We start from the raw sequence: 22,006 nt of genomic DNA, 5'->3' as shown, positions 1-22,006 counted from the left end.
TTCAAAACACTGAACTTATGGCTAAAAACATTCTAGATCAATTTCTCGGATGACTTTTGGCAAAGCGTGTGTGATGAGACAAACAGATATGCGTTACTAGGCGAGTTTATTTTGCGCAGTACATTTTATGCTGCAATATAGCAAATTTCATTGGAACAGTTATTTGTACTGAATTATTTCCTACAGTATATTTTGCTGGAATGTAGCAAATTTCATTGAAATAGTTATTTGTACTGCGTTGGCCTTTGGAGAACAAGGCGGCTGCTGCCCAGCTCATGACGTGTAGATGATGGGAGGACAGCAACTGCTGTTTTAGTTCTTAGCTGCTATTACTCACAGCAGCTCCCTAAGTGTCTTCACGATGCATGGTTAACACCGTCCCAAGATTCCTTGTATTTCTAAACTATTTAAAAAATTTCATTGTTCCGTACTGAAAAGTATCATAGTTAAAATGAAATAATAAATAAAGAGGTTCAAGCTATTCAATACAAAAGAATAAGAAATGCAGTGATTACATTCTTATTTAATAATAAGTGGAAGTGGTACCAGTTTTGACCCTAGTCCAGGTCATCATCAGCCTATTAAAACATGAAAAACAATGCATAGGAAAAATAAAATAAAAGATCAAGTTCACTCCAGATCAGTAGAAGAGGCGATATAAAAATGACAGGGGTAGACACAATATATAAGTAATAATAATAACAACGTAAACGTTTCCACCTTTTCAATACTAAAATATATTCACAAAATTATAAATTACACGGTACTAGAAGAAGTAAAATGTAAGTCACTTAAAAGAAACAGTGCGTAATTTTCTGAACGGCGGTATGGCACACGCAGTGTTAGGCAAAGTCTTATAATGTTTATGAAAAACGGAGAACGGTTAAATGAGCTAGCTTGTATACACTGTCAGGCACAAAGTCATAACACAATCGAACACATATGAAGATCCATAATCGTGCTGAAGCTGAAGATGAGTAGATCAATTGAAGTAACTTGCCAGCTCCCGGTGATCAGCGCAATATATTCAACATCAGGCACTGTGGTTTCAAACGCCAACGTAAAATGAACAATAGCTTAATGATCCAGTATTTGCTTCGGTTGCGGGAATGTAAGTATATATAGATACATATAATATAATTCAATATAATTGAATAAGTAATTGTGATTTTGTAGAATTTTTGGAACAGTTGACGTGAAAAAAAAATTGTGAAGAGAAAAAAATATAGTAAAAAGCGCAATACCGGAAACAAATGAAAACACATATGCACAGTGCGTTATTTTTTAAAAGGTAAATAATTCAGGTCGTGATTGAAGTAGTCAAAGTCGGCACAAAGCAAGAGTTAAATTTGAATGAGAAGAACTGAATTGGTGGTTTTAGGATAGGATAAATTAATAGAGGAAGAGGAATAGTGGAATAAGAGAAGAATAAAAGATATTGAAGTTAAACGGTGTTGAAGAAGGATAAGATAGGGAGATGAAGGAGGGGTAGTTTAGGGTAGGTTAGGAGGGTGGGTTATTGGAGGTAGAAAATGTGGGTAGAAACTTTGTAGGGCATGGAAAATAGAATTGGGGTTTTGAAATTTAGAATTTTTGAGAAGAAGAATTAGGAAGTCAAAAATTATGTTGGGTTTTTCAGAAATGTCGTTTAAATTGAAATTAGGGTTGAAGTATTGGTCAAGGTGAATAAAGCAATTTTCAGTAGTGTTTAAGAGGGGGCCTTTGTTGATGATTTTAAGTATTTTCATGTCTTTTTCAATATTGGTGAAATTATGCTTGGAGTCTTGTATGTGTTGTCCTATGGCCTACCCACTGCCAAAGCCCTCCCAAAAATTCACAAAACTAACATTCCCATCTGTCCAATAATCAATTACAGACCCAGTCCCCTATTATTTATTTATTTACATAGTTTACGCCCACATTGGAGCACTTAAATCAAATCCAAATACATTTACGTTAACAAAGAATTAACTGAAGATTTAGATTGCATCATCTTCTTCCTTTCCCAAAACCTCTTCAATTCTGGCTGACCTGGCTGCCCTTTCTTCATCAGATATGACATATTGTTTGTGTTGTACAGTTTTTAATGACAATCTTATTTGTTTGTTCTTGAGAATCCTTTTTTCTTCTCTATTTTCAATTTGCTTCATTGTAATATCGGCTCTTCTAAATCATTCTGAACTTCTTTAAACCAATTATTTTTTGTTTTACTTTTCCAAAAGTAATTAAATAGTTGTTTTATTATCCTATTATCATTTAATCTAGAAAGATGACAGAAAAAGGCAATTCTTTTTCTCATCGTATCTATTGCAGATTCACTTTCCCTATAAACCACTGCATTAGGCAATAATCTCCATTGTCCATCCACCTGATGTTTTTTATTAATGATTGTTCTGAGTATCCTTCTGTCAACCTTTTGCAGTGTATCAGTTGTTGCTTTGGTGTTCAATTTAAATAGTGTTTCACAAGCATAAGTCGCTTCAGGTTTAATGACGGAACAGTAATGTTGAAGTTTAGCATTTATTGAAAGAGATTTTTTCTTGTACGTTGGCCATGTAATTCGTTGTCCTTTTTTTAAACTTAAATGTTCTGCTTTCCATTGATGATTTTTCATTGGTGTTCCAAGTTATAATTTCACCAAGATATTTAAACTTATCATTGATAAGATAATCAGCCAGTCCCCTATACAATACTTCTAAATTCATCCGAACACTTTTACTAAAAACTATCGATTTTTATCCAACAAATCTATCAAAAACACTTCTGAACTAATCAACAAATTAAAGAACTTTGATATCCAACCAAATTTTTCTCTCCATTCTTTTGACATTGTAAACATGTACCCAAGTATTCCAATTTCCAAATTATTCCCCATAATAAACAACAACCTAAACAAATTCAGTAACCTGAGTAAACTTGAAATTCAAGACTTCATGTCTATTTTAAAATTGGTTACCTTTGATAACACCATTTATCAACAAGATGGTTTTGGTTATGGGCTCACCAGCTTCAGGCATTCTTGCTGAAATTTACCTTGACTTTTTAGAAAACACAAAAATTAATAATAATAATAATAATAATAATAATAATAATAATAATAATAATAATAATAATAATAATAATAATAATAATAATAATAATAATAATAATAATAATAATAATAATAATAATAATAATAATTTCTCTAACATCCTCTTTTGGGCCAGATATGTTGATGACACATTAGTAATTTTAAATGAAGAATCAACCAACACAGCCTCTACACTTCTTCATCTCAACAACATAGACTCTAACATTAAATTCACCCTCAAATCAGAACACAACCAAACTCTTAATTTTCTAGACTTAACTATCACTAGACATCCTTCTTCTTTATCTTACAAAATATTCAGAAAACCAACCCAAACAGCAACCACAATACGATAAGATTCTTCGCACCCTCAAGCACATAAACGCGCTACTTATAACAGCTTAATTTTTCGTGCCTTCAACACCCCTATGTCTAAAAAAGATTTAAATAATGAATTGAACACCATCCGTAACATCGCTAAATTCAATGGCTTTAACAACTCCTTCATAAACCGTATCATCAACAATATCAAACACCGTCCTAAAACCACGTTATCTAAAGACATAACAAAACCAACTGCATTTTCCACTTTCACTCAAGATGATTATAAAATAACTAATGTTTTTAAAAAACACAACAAGAAAATTTCTTTTAGAACTAACAATAGAAATTTTGATATTTTACACAATTCTAAATCACTAAATAAATCTAATGCTTTTTCTAAATCTGGAGTATACAGATTCAAATGTAACAACTGCAGCTCCTTGTACATCGGACAAACTTGCCGCAACTTCAACATCAGATACTCCGAACATATCAACGCCATTAAATACAACAGATTCTCCGCCATAGGACAACACATACAAGACTCCAAGCGTAATTTCACCAATATTGAAAAAGACATGAAAATACTTAAAATCATCAACAAAGGCCCCCTCTTAAACACTACTGAAAATTGCTTTATTCCCCTTGACGAATACTTCAACCCTAATTTCAATTTAAACGACATTTCTGAAAAACCTACATCCTTTTCAACTTCCTAATTCTTCATCTCAAAAATTCTAAATTTCAAAACCCCAATTCTATTTTCCATGCCTTACAAAGTTCCTACCCACATTTTCTACCTCCAATAACCCACCCTCCTAACCCACCCTAAACTACCCCTCCTTCATCTCCCTATCTAATCCTTCCTCAACACCGTTTAACTTCAATCTTTTATTCTTCTCTTATTCCACTATTCCTCTTCCTCTATTAATTTATCCTATCCTAAAACCACCAATTCAGTTCTTCTCATTCAAATTTAACTCTTGCTTTGTGCCGACTTTGACTACTTCAATCACGACCTGAATTATTTACCTTTTAAAAAATAACGCACTGTGCATATGTGTTTTCATTTGTTTCCGGTATTGCGCTTTTTACTATATTTTTTTCTCTTCACAATTTTTTTTTCACGTCAACTGTTCCAAAAATTCTACAAAATCACAATTACTTATTCAATTATATTGAATTATATTATATGTATCTATATATACTTACATTCCCGCAACCGAAGCAAATACTGGATCATTAAGCTATTGTTCATTTTACGTTGGCGTTTGAAACCACAGTGCCTGATGTTGAATATATTGAGCTGATCACCGGGAGCTGGCAAGTTACTTCAATTGATCTACTCATCTTCAGCTTCAGCATGATTATGGATTTTCATATGTGTTCGATTGTGTTATGACTTTGTGCCTGACAGTGTATACTGTACAAGCTAGCTCATTTAACCGTTGTCCATTTTTCATAAACATTAAAAGACTTTGCCTAACACTGCGTGTGCCATACCGCCGTTCAGAAAATTACGCACTGTTTCTTTTAAGTGACTTACATTTTACTTCTTCTGATTTTTACAGTGTCTACCCCAGTCATTTTATATCGCCTCTTCTACTGATCCGGAGTGAACTTGATCTTTTATTTTCTTTTTCCTATGCATTGTTTTTCATGTTTTAAAACACATCAGATGTAAGGCTTTTCAGGCTGATGATGACCTGGACTAGGGTCGAAACCGGTACCACTTCCACTTATTATTAAATAAGAATGTAATCACTGCATTTCTTATTCTTTTGTATTGAATAGGTTGAACCTCTTTATTCATTATTTCAATTTTAACTGTCCATAAACTATTGTCGGTGCCAAGAATCAAACCCAGGTTGCCTTAACGAGACGGTAGAATTCTAGATCATAACCGCAATGGGGGTCTGTTTAATTCTGAATATTTACATATCAGTTTCACATTATCTGAGCAAATAGTTACGGAGATATTAATATTTAAATACAGCCAAGTATGAACCTCATTTGCATCAGAATTTAAACGGTAAATCAAAGGTTCAGAGCACATGTTTATGTAGTACGCAAAGGGGTTAATCCTTTTCTCTAATCTGCAGAAATGGTCGGTAAAGTTTTCACTGTAAGTGTGGATACACGGCGTAAAATGCCCTCACGTCGGAAAAAATTGTATCTACTGTATCTATATCCCTGTTGGTATATTCAGTAGTACGTTTTCTCACTTTTGTTGTCTCCTGCAGAAACATCTTAACGAGGTATGACTGTACATGTTTAGAAATTTACTATCAAACACTAGTATTTTAAGATGTGGAGATTATCCTTGTCCTTTTGTGTTTTCATGTTTATCCTCATCTCCTCTTTTCGCTGCTCCCTCTCCCCACACCGACTTGTCATTTAACCTATTATGTCTTTATTTTCTTGTTCCTGTCTCTCTTACTCAAGCAAGTTAACTAAACGAAGTAGGTCTACATAAGATACATTTCAAGTAAAAGAAAAGTTTTTCAAGGTTTCCTCTTCTTCGATTCTCACCTTTGACAAGTGTATTCTTGACTAAGAGGCCGCCCATAGAATGTGCCACCCAGACAACAGGTCGGCACCCAACGCCCGCCTGCTGTAACATTCTCAGCATATCCTCACTTCGTTCAGCCAAACTGCGTCTAATAACAGAGGTTCCATTATTTCATATTTCCGAGTGTCTTAATAATCAATTTACAAGATCTTCTATATCTTTCTGGATAGCCGGAAGGTATCTTTCGTAACACATAGCCTATAGATTTCAATATTTTTTGTAGAAACAAAGCATTTTAATATAATTTTTATCAATTTCAACATTCAAACTATGTCTACATTCATAACAAAAAATTACGAATATCAACAATAATGAACAGTTCAAGGTCAGACAATCTTAACATCATTGCTAATGTACAGCATGTTACTATTATTTTTCTTAACATTAATCCATATTACCAATCTCTAAGTATTTTCAAGATGGAAAATATCGAATATTTATAAGAAAGTTGTTTTGCAACTTACTTGGTGGCTTCAATTGGACACATAGGACTCCACAAAGTTAACTTGGTATCGTAGTTTACACCCAATATCCTCAAGTTACTACAGTCTTTTGGTAACCAATCCATAGGCCAACACCGTGTATATTTATCAGACTGTAATGAAGATTTCTGATTTCTGAAAGGAAAACAAATTTTTAGCATGTGAACAAATCAAAACACAAAGTAGAGTAGAGGCAGGAAACAATAACATAAAAGTAGTCGCCTACCTGAGAGAATACAACCACTGATTTTTAGAGATAAAAATTGATTTGCATTATTTGGCAATTTTAACAGAAAAATGTTCATTAATTACAATCCTGAAAAACACTTAGAGAGTAGACTATTATCTTCACAGTACAAAAGAAAAAATCATATATCCTCCCCATCTCCTGCGATATTAAAGGCACGAAGCAGGAAATATGGGATAGGACTGGGCTAGGACAGGGATGGAATCAGCGTGGCCTCAATTATGGTACAGCCCCAGCATTTGCCAAGTGTGAAATGAGAAACCATAGAAAAACATCTTCAGAGCTTCCAACAGAGGGGTTCGAACCCACCATCTCTCAAATGCAAGTTCACAGCTATTTGACACAAACTACATATGCAACTCGCTTAGTTTTTCTGAATGAAAAAGAATATTGTACTCAAGACTTAAATTCTCCTCTTTCAGACACTTTATTCTCCCAGCACTCTTGTGTTGGTCTGAAATATGTACACTTCTCAAGACTGATCTCAACAAACTTGAGGTATTCAAAATGCAGCACCCATATCAGATACTGAGAATTTCTATAAGTAACAACATTGTTTAAAACAAAGTAATTCATGAAAGGAGTGACTGCCAAGTATCTCTCAAAGAATACATTCAAAGTTGGCAATTGTAATGATGAAAGTGAGGATCCTGAAACATGTAAGTGGAAGAAGTGTCAGGTTCAGCAAAAGGCCCTGTAGTCACCACTCAATGCTCCCATTTGAGAACTTTTAAAGAGAAAAGGGGATATGAAACCCTTAATAGAGGAGCTGTTTTGATTTTGAGCAACCAGGAATGGCACTGGATAACAAAAAGAAGGTGGAAGGAAATAGATCATTATTGTTGTTGTTGCTCCTTCATGAATGTGGCTGGGGATAATGTAGACAATAACCCCATGCAATTGATGAATGTTAAGACTGATAGCTCAAATGGATGTGATGTTTGGACTGGTGTAGTTTTAACTCTTCATGAGCAGAAAAATATATATATGTTCGAATTTCACGGCTTTATTAGCCGAAGAGGTAAACAAATATGCTCATAGATAGCAGAAATTGTTCCTTCAACTCTACTGATGAGGAAAATACCCTCAATGTCTTACAATATATTTTTTTTTTTTCCTGTTAGTGAGAGTTGCATATCACATGTTGCATGACACAGTTTTTTCATACCTATTACGTATTTTTGCGGTTTTTCAGCAAAATAAAAACCAAACCCCATTGTGCAACAGCCCTGAAGGGTCATAGCCTACCAAGCGACTGCTGCTCAGCCCAAAGGCGTGCAGATTATGGGGTGTCATGTGGTCAGCACGACAAATCCTCTCAGCTGTTATTCTTGACTTTCAAGACCGGGGCCGCACCAGCTTATCTGAGAGCAACATCCACAAAAGTGACACTGGCAGCATAAGTAATAACAGTCCTGGAACTACGACTATTAATCCTGTTCATAATATTGATCAAGGGCTAATGTTGCCATTAAACTTTGATACTGAAAGACATCATATAGAATATTTATGTTATTTGCGCAGAGCATAGGTTTAACTGCTGCGACTATTTTTTGACTAATTTTTCCACTTTTTGATGAACAAAGAGACAAAATGAAACCAAAGCATCACTGAAAGTAACTTTTTGTACATATATTTCATAATAGTGAACTAATATGTACCGAGCAGAGAAGCCATGCTACGGTTGTTCAGCCAAGCTCTGCATTCAGGAGATGCAAGTCTGACCTCCACTGGCTGTCCTGCGAATGATTTTCCGTGATTTCCCATTTTCACTTCCAGGCAAATGCCAGCACAATTCCTATTCGTAGGCCACAGCCATTTTTTTCCACCTATTTCCCCAATTTCAATCACCATTGGTTCCATTGGCAGATCATATCATGGAGTGTCCCTTGTTTCATTCTTCCGGTGAAAAAAAAAAAAAAAGAGACGATAACTTATTTTATCTTCAGACCACTTCAAAGTTGGGTTTCCAATCTTAAACAAGGTATATAGTTAATTGTCTATTTTCATCAATTTAGTAAATTTTCAGAAATTTTGCCTGCATTTTTAATAATAATGTTATTGTTTTTACGTCCCACTAACTACTCTGACGGTTTTCTGAGATGCCACGGTGCCAGAATTTTGTCCAACAGGAGTTCTTTTACATGCCAGTAAATCTACCAACACAAGGCTGACTTAATTGAACACCTTCAAATACCACCAGACTGAGCCAGGATCGAACCTGCCAAGCTGAGATCAGAAGGCCAGTGCCTCAACCATCTGAGCCACTCAGCCCAGACCTGAATTTTTCATTTTTCAATTTTTTCGTCACCTATTGCCATGAATTACCGTGGCCAGTGAAGGTTAATGAATTGTACCTAACTGTAGTTTACAAGATACAAATAGACTGGTCATAGGTGGCTCAGCAACTGGCTGTATATGCCAGTCCAGTTGAGAAACACAAAGGCAATATTTCAATCTGAAGATAACATTTTTTGAGAATACTTAACTCCATTACTGGTAGGTAAAACAGAGGAAAGAAGAGAAAGGTATCCAATATTTCAGAGGCTTTCATGAGCACTTTGATAAAAGAAGTGTTCCAGAGAGGCCAGACCTAGGGTGTAAAGTATATTTGTGTACAGAAAGCAGAAAGTAGCTGAATGCAAGGGTGGAGACTGAATCTCAGATTGAACGAAGATCAATCAAGCTAGAGATAGGCTCAGTGGTAGAGCCTTGGTTGCAACTATGAGAAATCTGCAAGTCAGAATAGTGAATGAGAGAAGGATGTAGAAAACAGAGAAGCATGGATGCTCTGGGGCCAAGATGTCTAACAGGGAACAAGAGAGGTCTTCTGTTGGAATGACAGACCAAAGGAAGGTTCTGCTTACAAAAACTGAGTCGGTATACTAGGGAGAAATAAGATGCTTTCAGATTCTGTAAACGTACCATCCTAATTCCCATATGGTATAAACAGGATAAACAAATGAAAATCTCAATCACGACTGGTGATGGGATTGGAACAGTAAAACTTGTACACACCACCTTTTTTTTGTGTGTCTGTAATGATTTCTGTCAGCTGACTTTGTTCATATTTTCACTCAAAATGAATAATCATTTAAAATTCATATGAGTCATACAAGGAAGGAAACAATGATGATAATAGTGAATTAAAAGTTTCTAACTATCTTAAATCAGGTTCATCATCATCATCATCATCATCATCATCAATGTCCCACTCCAGTTGCCCGGGTGTGGTTAACAAACCTCCTCCACTCCTTTCTGTCCTTCCGCATTTCCTGCTCCATTACTTCCGCCACATCCAATCCAGCTTCTCTAATGTCCTTCCAAATCTGATCCATCCACTTTCTTCTCGGTCTTCCAACTGGTCTCTTTCCCTTAACTTTTCTTTCCAATTCTCTTCTTGCTACCCGTTCCTTTCCCATTCTTTTTACATGTCCGAACCATTTCAGTCTTGCTTTCTGTATGTTCTGTACTAACGGTTCTATATTTAGCTCTTCTCTGATTTTAATATTTTGAATTCTATCTCTTCTTGTCTTTTAAACTGATATTCTTAAAAATTTCATTTCTACTGCTTGGATCTTACTATCTTGTCTCTTATTAGTTAACAGTGTTTCTAGTCCATATGTTACAATTGGTATGAAATACTGTTTACATAATGTTAATTTCATTCTCTTGGGTACTTTGTCATCCCATAAAAGCTCACTGACCTGATGATAGAATGTTGTACCTTTAGTCTGTTATTAATTTCAGGGTTGATTTCATTTCTTCCATTAATAATGCTACCCAGATATGTAAACTGTTCTACATTCTCTAACTGTTCTCTGTTCTGTTTATGTTCACTTGGCTTCTCTTTTTCTCTTTTCCACAGTGCATGACTACAGTTTTCTTTTTTACTAATTACCAATCCAAACTCCTTCAGATATTTCATTCCAAATGTCCAGTCTCCTTTGTACTTCCTTTTCTCCCTTTCCCCAAATCACAACATTATCTGCAAATACCACAGCATTCACTTCATCCCTACTGATACTCTGTTTTACATGTTTTATGATTTCATCCATCAATATAATAAACAATAATGGTGACAGTGCACTTCCTTGCTCGAGACCCTTTTTTTTGTATAAAATGTTTCAGATTCACCACTCCCCTCTTGTACACTACTTTTACTTTCATGATACAACATTTTTATCTTGTTAATTAATGATTTTGGTACATTACTTCTTCTGTATTAATTAACAAGTGTATAATTTCTCTCAACCTCTGAGTTGGGAGATATTCCACGAATTACTGTCCTGAAAACCACACATACCAAATTGGAAAAAGGTAATAAGAAAATGTACAAACATAACATTCATCTCTGATATTTCAGAGTTTTAGGAAGTTGTGAAGAAGAGTTGATTTTGTGCTGTATGTTCTACAATAAATACTACTTTAAAAACTGGAGTAAAATTCACAATATTTCTATAAGTGAAAACAAATTTCTTGCCATAAAGCCTATTTTCTAAACTAGATGAAATGTATTCAACTATTAGCAAAATAAACTCCATTTCTCTTTATCTAAAAAAATAAAGTTATGCCAAGATTATATGAAACTATCTAGAAGAGTAGTCATAATGATACAAATGGTAGAGAAAATCCAGAGCACTAAAAATAAAGTTTCCTTAACAAAGCAAGTCTGTTAATTTTTGTTGTAATTTAAACCTGAAAATTATTTCAATTAACACAAATAGTCCATATTTAATATAATTTCAAGATAATTTTCCTTTCAAATTTAAGGGAAATTTTTTACTGTTTGCAATTATGATTCCTATATTAGCTTTTATCTACGGAAACAGATACACTGTATGTTTCTTCCTATACATTTATCATATGAGTAACTGTTTTATAATATAATTTTTTGGAAAGGTATTACGACTTTTAATGGTACATTGGTTGATGCCTACAATGGACATGCCTTTGTAAAATGAATGGGCCAGTGGCTTGAACATTGGTATTTTCTGGAGAATCAGGCATCACTGTCTCAAAATCCTGACCTATTTCTTCCCATTCCTCATGTTTTTGTGCACTGACTTCGAGCATATACTCTTGAGTCTTCTCATCACTCATCTTGAAGTCATCTGGCACTGGTATCTCCTGAGGCTTTGTCAGTTTTTCCGCACCTGCCACAATACATACTACATTTCAATATATGATCCACACTTCACAATAACACCAACTTTTAGACTGTTACTCACGGGAAGAGCGATCTCTCTGACGCCACGTGACCAGTACTCCACCAAGAAGACCATGAACAAACACCACATCTACTTTGACAGGCTCTAAGGTGCGCCACAAAGGATGTAATGGAAACATACCATTCACATACAGGTTATGCATGTCATCATCAGCATCCAGATTAGCCAGTGCTTTGGCAGCTGGAACTGATATCTGGATGTCTGGGTCCTGAGCCCATTCAGCAAGAACACCAATCCATCCTATAAGGAAGAACACATTTAGATCATGCATTTCTTTTACAAAATTTTCCCCCCCATAAAAACAGACAACATATGCACAAGGTCAACAATAATATACTGTACTAAAGAAAAAGCCACAAATATTTACATTCTCAAATAATATGTGGGGCTTATAGCTGCAGACCTAATACACTGATCTGCTCTAGGGTTAAAGGTGTTGCCAACAGAAAATTAGACACGTGAAGCCGATTCCTGCATGTGGTGTCCCAGCATAGTTACTTGGGTTAGATTTTCCAGAACTAAGCCCAATGTCAGCACTTGGCTGGCAGGCTATTTTTTTTTTTGAAGTTCTGCCAAAATAAAATTACACAGAATCATTATCATGGAAGTAAAATACAGTTACATACATGTCTTCTTCTTCATCTTTTCCCTTTTTGCCCTTGCAGGCGTCTGGTCTTTCAGCCACTTCCCATATGAAGTCCAATTCTACTGAAGTCTTTCCCCTCTTTCGTGCCACGTCAAAGACGTAGGTGTCCCACTCCAGCCTCAGTCGTCCCCTTCTTCTTTTTCCCTCTGGTCTTGCTTGGAACATTTGTTTAGGCTTCCTTTCCTCTTCCATCCTCACCAGATGCCCCAATTATCCAAGTTTCTTCTTTTCAATTAAACTAATCAGTGGTTCTTGATTAAGGCACTCTTATCCTAGTATTTCTAACCATATCCCCCCTTGTCCTTCCAACTGTTTTATGCAGATACTTCATTTCTGTACCTTCATTTTATTACTATACAGTGTCCAGCTTTCAGATCCATATGTCAGCACTGGAAGATATACTGATTTGTATATTCTCATTTTTGTTTTCCTGGTAACTTCTCTCTTTCTTATGACGGTATTATTAATATTATAATATAGGTTGTTAGCTTTATTGATTCTGTGATTTATTTCAGAATCCACTTTCCCATCTGCTGTTATGATGCTACCTAAATATTCAAACTGCTGAACCTATTCTAAAATCTCCTTCTGCCACTCGATGTTAAGATTTTTTTGCTCTTTCCTAGTAAGGTCCATAACTTTACTTCTACTAACATTAACCTCCATACCCCTGTCTTGGAGTGCGCACTCCCATTCCATCACTACTCTCTGTAATTTATCTCTGTCTGTTGCCAAAATTGTGATATCATCTGCGTATACTAGTGCCTGTACCCACACGGGTCTCATCTTGAAATTTCCAACTTTGCATTTACTTGTTCGCCTCTTACATTGTTTAATAACTTGATCCATGAATATTATAAAGAGTAGAGGAATAAGCCCGTCATCTTGCTTGATGCCTCTTGCCATTGTAAATTCCTTTGAGGTTTGACCATTTATCCTCACTATACCTATAACCCTCCTGTATACACTTTTAATCACCCTAATCAGTTTGGGAGTAATATGTGCCTCCTGTAAAGTTATCCATAGCTCTTCTCTTGGTACTCTGTCAAATGCCAACTTCAAATCGATAAATGCTGCAAATAGTTCTCCTTCCCGATTTAGTATCTTTCTGCTGTATTTCTCAAACAGAAGATCCTATCTTGTGTTTGCCGATGGGGTCTAAATTCAGCCTGTTCTTCCAGTTCTTCCTCCATTTGCTCTCTAAGTCTCTTCTCTATCATAGTTGAATCTACCTTCTGGAGAACTGATGCTAAGCATATCGCTCCATAAATATGACAGTCAGTTGAGCTTCCTGTCTTGTGAATGGGAACTATGATGTTCCGCTTCCAATCTTCTGGTATTTTCTCAGAGTCCTCAACTAACTTGAAGAGATCCCAGATCCATTTCTCTAGTTCTCTTCCTCCGAATTTCACAAACTCTGGGTGAATATTGTCCCAGCCTGCTGCTTTACCAGTCTTGTTTTTTTTTTTGTTTTTTTTTTTTTTGCTAGTTGCTTTATGTCGCACCGACACAGATAGGTCTTATGGCGACGATGGGACAGGAAAAGGCTAGGAGTGGGAAGGAAACGGCCATGGCGTTATTTAAGGTACAGTCCCAGTATTTGCCTGGTGTGAAAATGGGAAACCATGGAAAACCATCTTCAGGGCTGCCGACAGTGGGGCTCGAACCTACTATCTCCCGAATACTGGATACTGGCCGCACTTAAGCGACGCAAGCTATCGAGCTCTTACCAGTCTTGATTGCCTTAATTTGCTGATGCACTTCCTTCAATCTAATATCTTCTTCCTTTTCCCTCTCTCCACTGTTATCCTCTTCCATTGGTGTCATGCCCACCATTCTATTGCTTTCCTTGAAAGTTCCTGAGTAATATTCGCTCCACACTTCCAGGATGTCCTTTATGTTGGTTTTCAGCCTATTATTTTTAGCCTTAATGTTTCTGATTTTCTTTCCCCTTTTTCCTTTCAAACTTTTCACCACATGCCAAAACTTTTTTTGGTTTTCCTTATAACTTTCTTCTATTTCCCTTCTGAACTGTTCCCAGGATTCCTTTTTAGCTTCCTTGACAGCTCTTCCTGCTGCATTTCTTAATTGTATATGTATGTTCCTTTGTCAGCATTCAGGAAAAAACATTGTCAATGGATATTTCCTTTAATTGATAAATTACTTATGCAAGTTCATAGCAATGCTACAACTATACAACTATAAAGAGTACAAAATTGATGGTATTATTTATTTGCAATATTATATATTACCATGCAAAGGAAGAGTTTAGGCAACATACCGGTAATCAAGATGAGAAGGGAAAAATAGAAAAGTAGAGGGTTTTATACAGCAAAGAAAGCAAAGTACTCACATTTTTTAAAATAAAATGTGGTATTGATAGTCTTAAAAATCTACACCTTAAAACAACTACCACCACCACCACCACCACCACCAAAGTAAGACAGTAAGACATCAAAAACCACAAAGTAAAGGTGGGAAGTAAAATATTACTTCTATTATTAAGATGGCAAAAATAATTTCAGCGAAAAGAAGTGCTGTTGACTGTCAAGTGCTGCAGTGGGAAAGAGGAAGATGCTATAAACATATGAGGAGGTGGCGACTATGGATAGAAAGGTAGAAAATGGATGTCAATGTGATAATCTTACGTTTATGTTTGAGTCTGCTCAAGACTTATGAATGACAAGGTGTGCAACCATGGAGTTCAAGAAAAGAGGCAGAGATATGTAAAGCATTAATGATACTAACAATAAAACCCTTATCAGAGGTGAGGTGATACCATCAGATAGGAGACAGCTGTCGAGTTGCATGCATGTGCTTCTATGTGTATTCTTATGGGGATGATCAGTTTAAGTTAGAAAAAAGCATTTTAGATGGACCCACCATAGTCATCCTTGCCATCTTTCTATCTTTAAATTAATATTCACGACCAATGGTGAAACATAATCAGTAAAAATCTTTCTTACCCCTCACTCCGCAAGAATACATTGTCAATCTACAGTATCAGCCTACACAAACACTTGTTCTTCTCAATATGATTACAATGCAATGTCAAAATATTTCTGTACTGTTCTATTGTTTTAAGGTGAGTATTTTTAGCATCTTTAGCACTGTTTGCTTTTTTTTAGAAAACAGATTTTTAATATATTCCAAGCTGTTAAATACAGTTCACTGGAACACATATACTTTATCTGGGAAAATCTGCCTGAAGCAAGAGCTACAACTGACTGTAAGCAGAAAGAGTATCCCACCACACAATCCTTTATGATTTACAATGAGAGATATTCTTACCAGTCTGAAATAAGTTTTCCAATAGGTCCTGGTTAACAGATATATTGGCAATTAAGTTGGCCAGTAGAACCTGTATTTCCTTCTCAGAAGCACAGTGACGACGTACAGACATCAGCAAGCGTAGCCCACCGTGCTTCACAATATCTGTTGACATGAATTCAACACATTAAAGAAATGCCACAAACTGCACCGGAACCCACATCTTAAAATACAGAACTTACGTTAAAGGAACTATTATGAATGCAGTCATTGTGAATATTTGGAGATACTAACCAGCCTACTCTACTATCAATCAAACTGGAAGAAACTCACCTCTTCCACTGTTCATGACTGATGAATGGTGTGTTAATGTTTGTACACAAACAGGCAACAAGTCCTGTCTGTTAATAAATGAAGTTGGAGGCTCTAGAGATGTTTGGTCATGGTCAAACAGCTTGTGGCGGTCCTGCAGCAATTTATGTGAGGTAAATTACAATTATGAATTTAGATGTAGACAAATACAAAACAAAAATAAAAATGTACAGGGTCTTATTTTTTACTCTGTGCAAGTGTCCAGGGAGCTACACAGAAAGGCGATAGCATGGCAGGGCGACTCATTTGCCAAGAGATATACCATATTTTCTTGCGTAATTAACGCACTTTTTTTATGAAAAATACAGGCGAAAACTTTGGATGCGTAAATTATTCAAGGAATTCAGATATTTAAAAAAATATTTACAATTTATTTACATTTAAAAGATACATCCACTATAAAAGCAATTGGTTCAACTCATTTGCGGTTAATCGGCATTTGGCGTAAAATTTTGGCGTGAGATTCTTCTCTGGAAAGTCAAATACGGTATATCAAGTAAGTTGGACACGTGGGTTTGAAGTACAGACACTGAAAAATATTCTTCCCGTTACGAGCTGACAACACGACCTGAAGTGAAATAAACATGCACTAATAAAAGTACAATTCCGGTAAGCAATTTCTGCAAGTTGCTTTACGTCGCACAGACACAGATAGGTCTTATGGCGACGAAGGGACAGGAAGGTGCTAGGAGTGGGAAGGGAGCGGCCGTGCCCTTGATTAAGGTACAGCCCCAGCATATGCCTGGTATGAAAATAGGAAATCCACAGTAAACCATCTTCAGGGCTGCCGACAATGGGGTTCGAACCCACTATCTCCCGAATACTGGACACTGGCCGCACTTAAGCGACTGCAGCTATCAAGCTCAGTAATTCCTGTAAGTACGAAGGTCGATCAAATATAAATGGGATTTTTTTTTGTTCCTGAATATCAACAGTTGGTAGGACTGGCCCCGCGCTTCTGCTATGCTTAGGCGGGACTGTTAGGAGTGCGGAGAGCGTGCTGTTAGATATTTCCCACCGTTTTGTCAGTAACGCTCACGATGTCGGAGCAACAGGTGCACCCCTCCACTGCGCAATGCATAATTATAAAATTTCTTGCTCGTGAAGGAGTTACAGTGGCAGAAATTTGCCAGAGATTTACTGCACAGTTCGGTGAGTGTTTGCCTGACATAAAAAGTTCAAGGAAGGACGAGAACGAGTGGAAAATCATCAACACAATCGCCGTCCTCGGACCAGCATTACTGACGAAAACATTTGTGCGGTTAAAGACATTATTGACGACGACTGACGGGCATGAGCAATGCACAATCAATGCTGCTTACTACTGCGAACTGTTGAACAAGGCGAGGGTGCATATCGCCACAAAAGACGAGACCAACCGATTCGACAGGTCATCCTCCTCCACGACAATGCATGGCCCCATACTGCAGCTCTAACTGTTTCCCAGCTACAGGAAATGCATAGGACTACACTTGATCATCCTCCTTACAGCCCGGACTTAACCGCCCTGCGATTTCCATTTGTTCGGACTGCTTAAAGAAGCTCTAGGAGGGCAATGATTTGATTCGTGCGCAACTGGCTGGTGACACGACCTTGTTCTTTTTACGATGAGGGCATCAAAAAGCTGTTTATATGCTGGGACAAATGCATTTCCGAAGCAGAAAACTATGTGGAAAAATAAATTGTAATTGCCTTCTGTTTTTCAATAAATGAATTTAAATGAAAAATAAAATCCAGTTTATATTTGATTCTCCTTCGTACATAAAAATGACATACTGGCAAAAAAAACAAAAAACAAAAAAAAACAAAAAACTGTCCAACACTACTGTTTTCTTTATTTTAACTATTAACAGTACTTTATTTTACGAAATTAGCATGCGCATAATGCTATGCGCCCATGTACGACAAGCATGCTTTCTGTCTACAATCAGTCAATGACTTCTATTTGGCCAATTTTCAAGTTATTTGCTTTAAATTAAAGATTCATATCTCTACATTCTGCATCATTGCATTATTTTCTTGATAGTTTATCACTTTAACATGAATTTTTCATTATTCGGATGAAGCTTCCTCTCACCTTCAAAAAGCAGTTTCAATCAGTTCCAATAACTGACAAGAGATGGCAATACTGTAGTTCATTCTGAATTCAACAGATGGCACTACCACAGTCACATTCTAGCAAGGTCTATATCAACGAGCTGCTGTAAAATAACAGACAGGTGGAAGCACTGCCTGGCTGAAGCTAATTGAACAAACGTCTGGCAGCAAGTTTTCAGTGGTCACATAAGCAAGGAGGCATGGACCTTAAATGACAAAAAATGTTGAAAATACGGATTATATAACCACTGTGCAAAATTAAAGACCATTAGCTAAAACCTTAGAGCATTAATAATCATAGAGTACTGTTTGTGATTGATCACAGCGCCACTTCCTGGGGTGGTTTTATATCAGAAGTGGTCGGGCACCTTCGCGTGCAATCGGGTGAGCGAGTGAGTGACTGAAAAAGCAGCATGGCTGCCGGGCTATGTTCAATTGTGCTATGCGGACAAGTTCTGTAAATATCTAAACCATCGCGTGAGCGATAGGTTAAACAAATGTATCATGATGTGTATATAGTGTAATAAACCTAGTACATGTATAATTAAATACATTTCATCTTTCTATGTGTATGAACCAGCATGTGGTTCCTAGCACCACGTGTTCTCAGGGACCTGTCCGCGTGTGGTCGGAACAAGAACGAATAGCACAATTTCATCCATGTTGCAGTGCGAGGTCTTCAGGTTCAGCTGACTGTAGGGTAGTTCGAAAAGGATAAAGAGAATCATCATACAGTGATAAATGAATAGGTCACAAAATCGGAACCCTATTTGGTTGTTGTGGTTAAGCGTACATTACAATAAAAACCGTGGGCATAAATGAGCATTTATGACATAAATCTTTAAAAGAAAAGGGACCTGCGATAGGTTACAACCTCATTCTGATCATATTTTTTAAATGTATTGCATCCCCAGGGATGTTCTAGAAGAACATCCTAGCCTACTGACTATCACCATTATAATTGGTTGATATAACTGTTTATGCTTGGTGTACGTCTGACTGAAGTAGGCCTACATCAAACCAAAACCCTAGCATACGACACAGCTGGTCTATATACACAGGTCTGGTCACGCTATCAGAATTATTTGCGACAGTGTCCATTTTGAGACTATACTTTCTGGCATCTGCATGTTATCCAGTGCAATGAGATTGAATTTATAAGGATTATTGTGTCACTCTAAATTGTAGAAGTCACTCATCTAAAGAAACTAGATTATTTAAATTTTGTCTGAAAACCATGAAAAATGTAGTTAGTGGGATGAAAAACAAATAACATTATTATTTAAATTTCCAAGAGATAAGAATAGGAGGGCAAAATGGGTGCAGAATTGCCGACATGATAAGTGGCAGCAAACAGAACATTCACAGCAATGCAAGGTTTGCTTGATACAAATCAAGTAATAATCACCCAAGTGTCTGTTTCCATAGCATAACAGTTAGTGTGATTAGCAACTGCCCTTGAAAGCACGAGTTTCATTCCCGGCGCTGCCAGAGATTTAAGGATGGCAGGAGGGCTGGGATGTGAAACAAAAATGGTACACGCAGCTCACCTCCATTGGGGATGTGCCTAAAAAGAGCTGCACCACCTCAGGACGAAAACGTAAGTTTTGTTCAGCTCCATGGCTAAATGGACAGCATGCCGGCCTTTGGTCCACTAGTCCCAGGTTCAATTACTGGCCAGGTTAGCGATTTTAACCTTCATTGGTTAATTATGATGGCTAGGGCGGCCGGGTGTGTTTACCATCCTCATCATTAGAATTCATCATAAGTAGGGCCTAATCTTCACAGACATGCAGGTCGCCTATAAGGTGTCAAATCGAAAAACCTGCACCAGGTCTCTCCGGAGGCCAGATTCCATTATGTGCATGCCCCGATGTGCGTTAGCAGACTTTTGAAAGACATCATGGGTAATTCCATCTCTTTTGGAGGAGAAGTTATTGTTGTAGGTGGAGATTTTAGACAGGTTTTGCTTTTTGTTCCGCATGTTTCCAAACAAGCTGTTATTCAGAACTGTATTCAATTTTCTCCTCTTTGGTCAGAATTTAAAATATTTCATTTGTTTAAAAATATATGAGCAAGAATTAAACTTTGCTGATTTTTTCTGCTGAAAAGTGGTAATGGAGATTATCCTTCAGTGAACCATGAATCGCCAGAGTAATCTGTTATTGATTGACCACAAGGATAATGTCGAGATAGAGGAGGAGACTAAGGCCAAAGAAGTAATAAAATTTACATATGATAACAATGACATTTACAATAAGATACAAAAGTTGAAAACTAGAAAAGCGGCTGGAATTGATCAGATTTCTGGGGATATACTAAAGACAATGGGTTGGGATATAGTACCATATCTGAACTACTTATTTGATTATTGTTTGGTCGGAGGAGCTATACCAGATGAATGGAGAGTTGCTATAGTAGCCCCTGTGTATAAAGGAAAGGGTGATAGACATAAAGCTGAAAATTACAGGCCAGTAAGTTTGACATGCGTTGTATGTAAGCTTTGGGAAGGCATTCTTTCTGATTATATTAGACATGTTTGTGAAATTAATAACTGGTTCGATAGAAGGCGATTCGGTTTTAGGAAAGGTTATTCCACTGAAGCTCAACTTGTAGGATTCCAGCAAGATATAGCAGATATCTTGAATTCTGGAGGTCAAATGGACTGTATCGCGATTGACCTGTCTAAAGCATTTGATAGGGTGGATCATGGGAGACTACTGGCAAAAATGAGTGCAATTGGACTAGACAAAAGAGTGACTGAATGGGTTGCTATATTTCTAGAAAATAGATCTCAGAGAATTAGAGTAGGTGAAGCTTTATCTGACCCTGTAATAATTGAGAGGAGAATTCCTCAAGGCAGTATTATCGGACCTTTATGTTTTCTTATATACACTGACTGACAGAGCAAATGCAACACCAAGAAGGAGTGGTTCGAAAGGGATGAAAGTTGGGGAAAAAACAGAGACGGCAAGGACGAATAATTGATGTTTATTTCAAACCGATATGCAGGTTACACAATGCGCACGGCATCGACTCAGTAGGATGTAGGACCACCGCGAGCGGCGATGCACGCAGAAACACGTCGAGGTACAGAGTCAATAAGAGTGCGGATGGTGTCCTGAGGGATGGTTCTCCATTCTCTGTCCACCATTTGCCACAGTTGGTCGTCCGTACGAGGCTGGGGCAGAGTTTGCAAACGGCGTCCAATGAGATCCCACACGTGTTCGATTGGTGAGAGATCCGGAGAGTACGCTGGCCACGGAAGCATCTGTACACCTCGTAGAGCCTGTTGGGAGATGCGAGCAGTGTGTGGGCGGGCATTATCCTGCTGAAACAGAGCATTGGGCAGCCCCTGAAGGTACGGGAGTGCCACCGGCCGCAGCACATGCTGCACGTAGCGGTGGGCATTTAACGTGCCTTGAATACGCACTAGAGGTGACGTGGAATCATACGCAATAGCGCCCCAAACCATGATGCCGCGTTGTCTAGCGGTAGGGCGCTCCACAGTTACGGCCGGATTTGACCTTTCTCCACGCCGACGCCACACGCGTCTGCGGTGACTATCACTGACAGAACAGAAGCGCGACTCATCGGAGAACACGACGTTCCGCCATTCCCTCATCCAAGTCGCTCTAGCCCGACACCATGCCAGGCGTGCACGTCTATGCTGTGGAGTCAATGGGAGTCTTCTG

The 22,006-nt window shown here is 37.4% G+C and overlaps 1 protein-coding gene across 3 annotated transcripts in view; it reads right to left on the bottom strand.

Annotated features, from left to right (window-relative positions):
* The window catches only part of LOC136878911 (protein SERAC1), a 115,301-nt gene that overhangs the window by 29,652 nt on the left and 63,643 nt on the right, over window positions 1-22,006 (bottom strand). For all 3 annotated transcript variants that reach the window (XM_067152512.2, XM_067152514.2, XM_067152515.2), the window contains 6 exons: window positions 16,176-16,308; window positions 15,864-16,007; window positions 11,927-12,166; window positions 11,647-11,851; window positions 6,431-6,583; window positions 5,927-6,054 (listed from right to left, as the gene is read on the bottom strand). In XM_067152512.2, coding sequence (XP_067008613.2) covers window positions 5,927-6,054; window positions 6,431-6,583; window positions 11,647-11,851; window positions 11,927-12,166; window positions 15,864-16,007; window positions 16,176-16,308 — 1,003 coding nt within the window. The remainder of the gene's footprint in view (window positions 1-5,926; window positions 6,055-6,430; window positions 6,584-11,646; window positions 11,852-11,926; window positions 12,167-15,863; window positions 16,008-16,175; window positions 16,309-22,006) is intronic.

The sequence above is a fragment of the Anabrus simplex genome, chromosome 8 (assembly GCF_040414725.1).
Source record: "Anabrus simplex isolate iqAnaSimp1 chromosome 8, ASM4041472v1, whole genome shotgun sequence".
Taxonomy (NCBI): Eukaryota; Metazoa; Arthropoda; class Insecta; order Orthoptera; family Tettigoniidae; genus Anabrus; species Anabrus simplex.
This window is presented reverse-complemented; position numbering and strand designations above follow the sequence as displayed.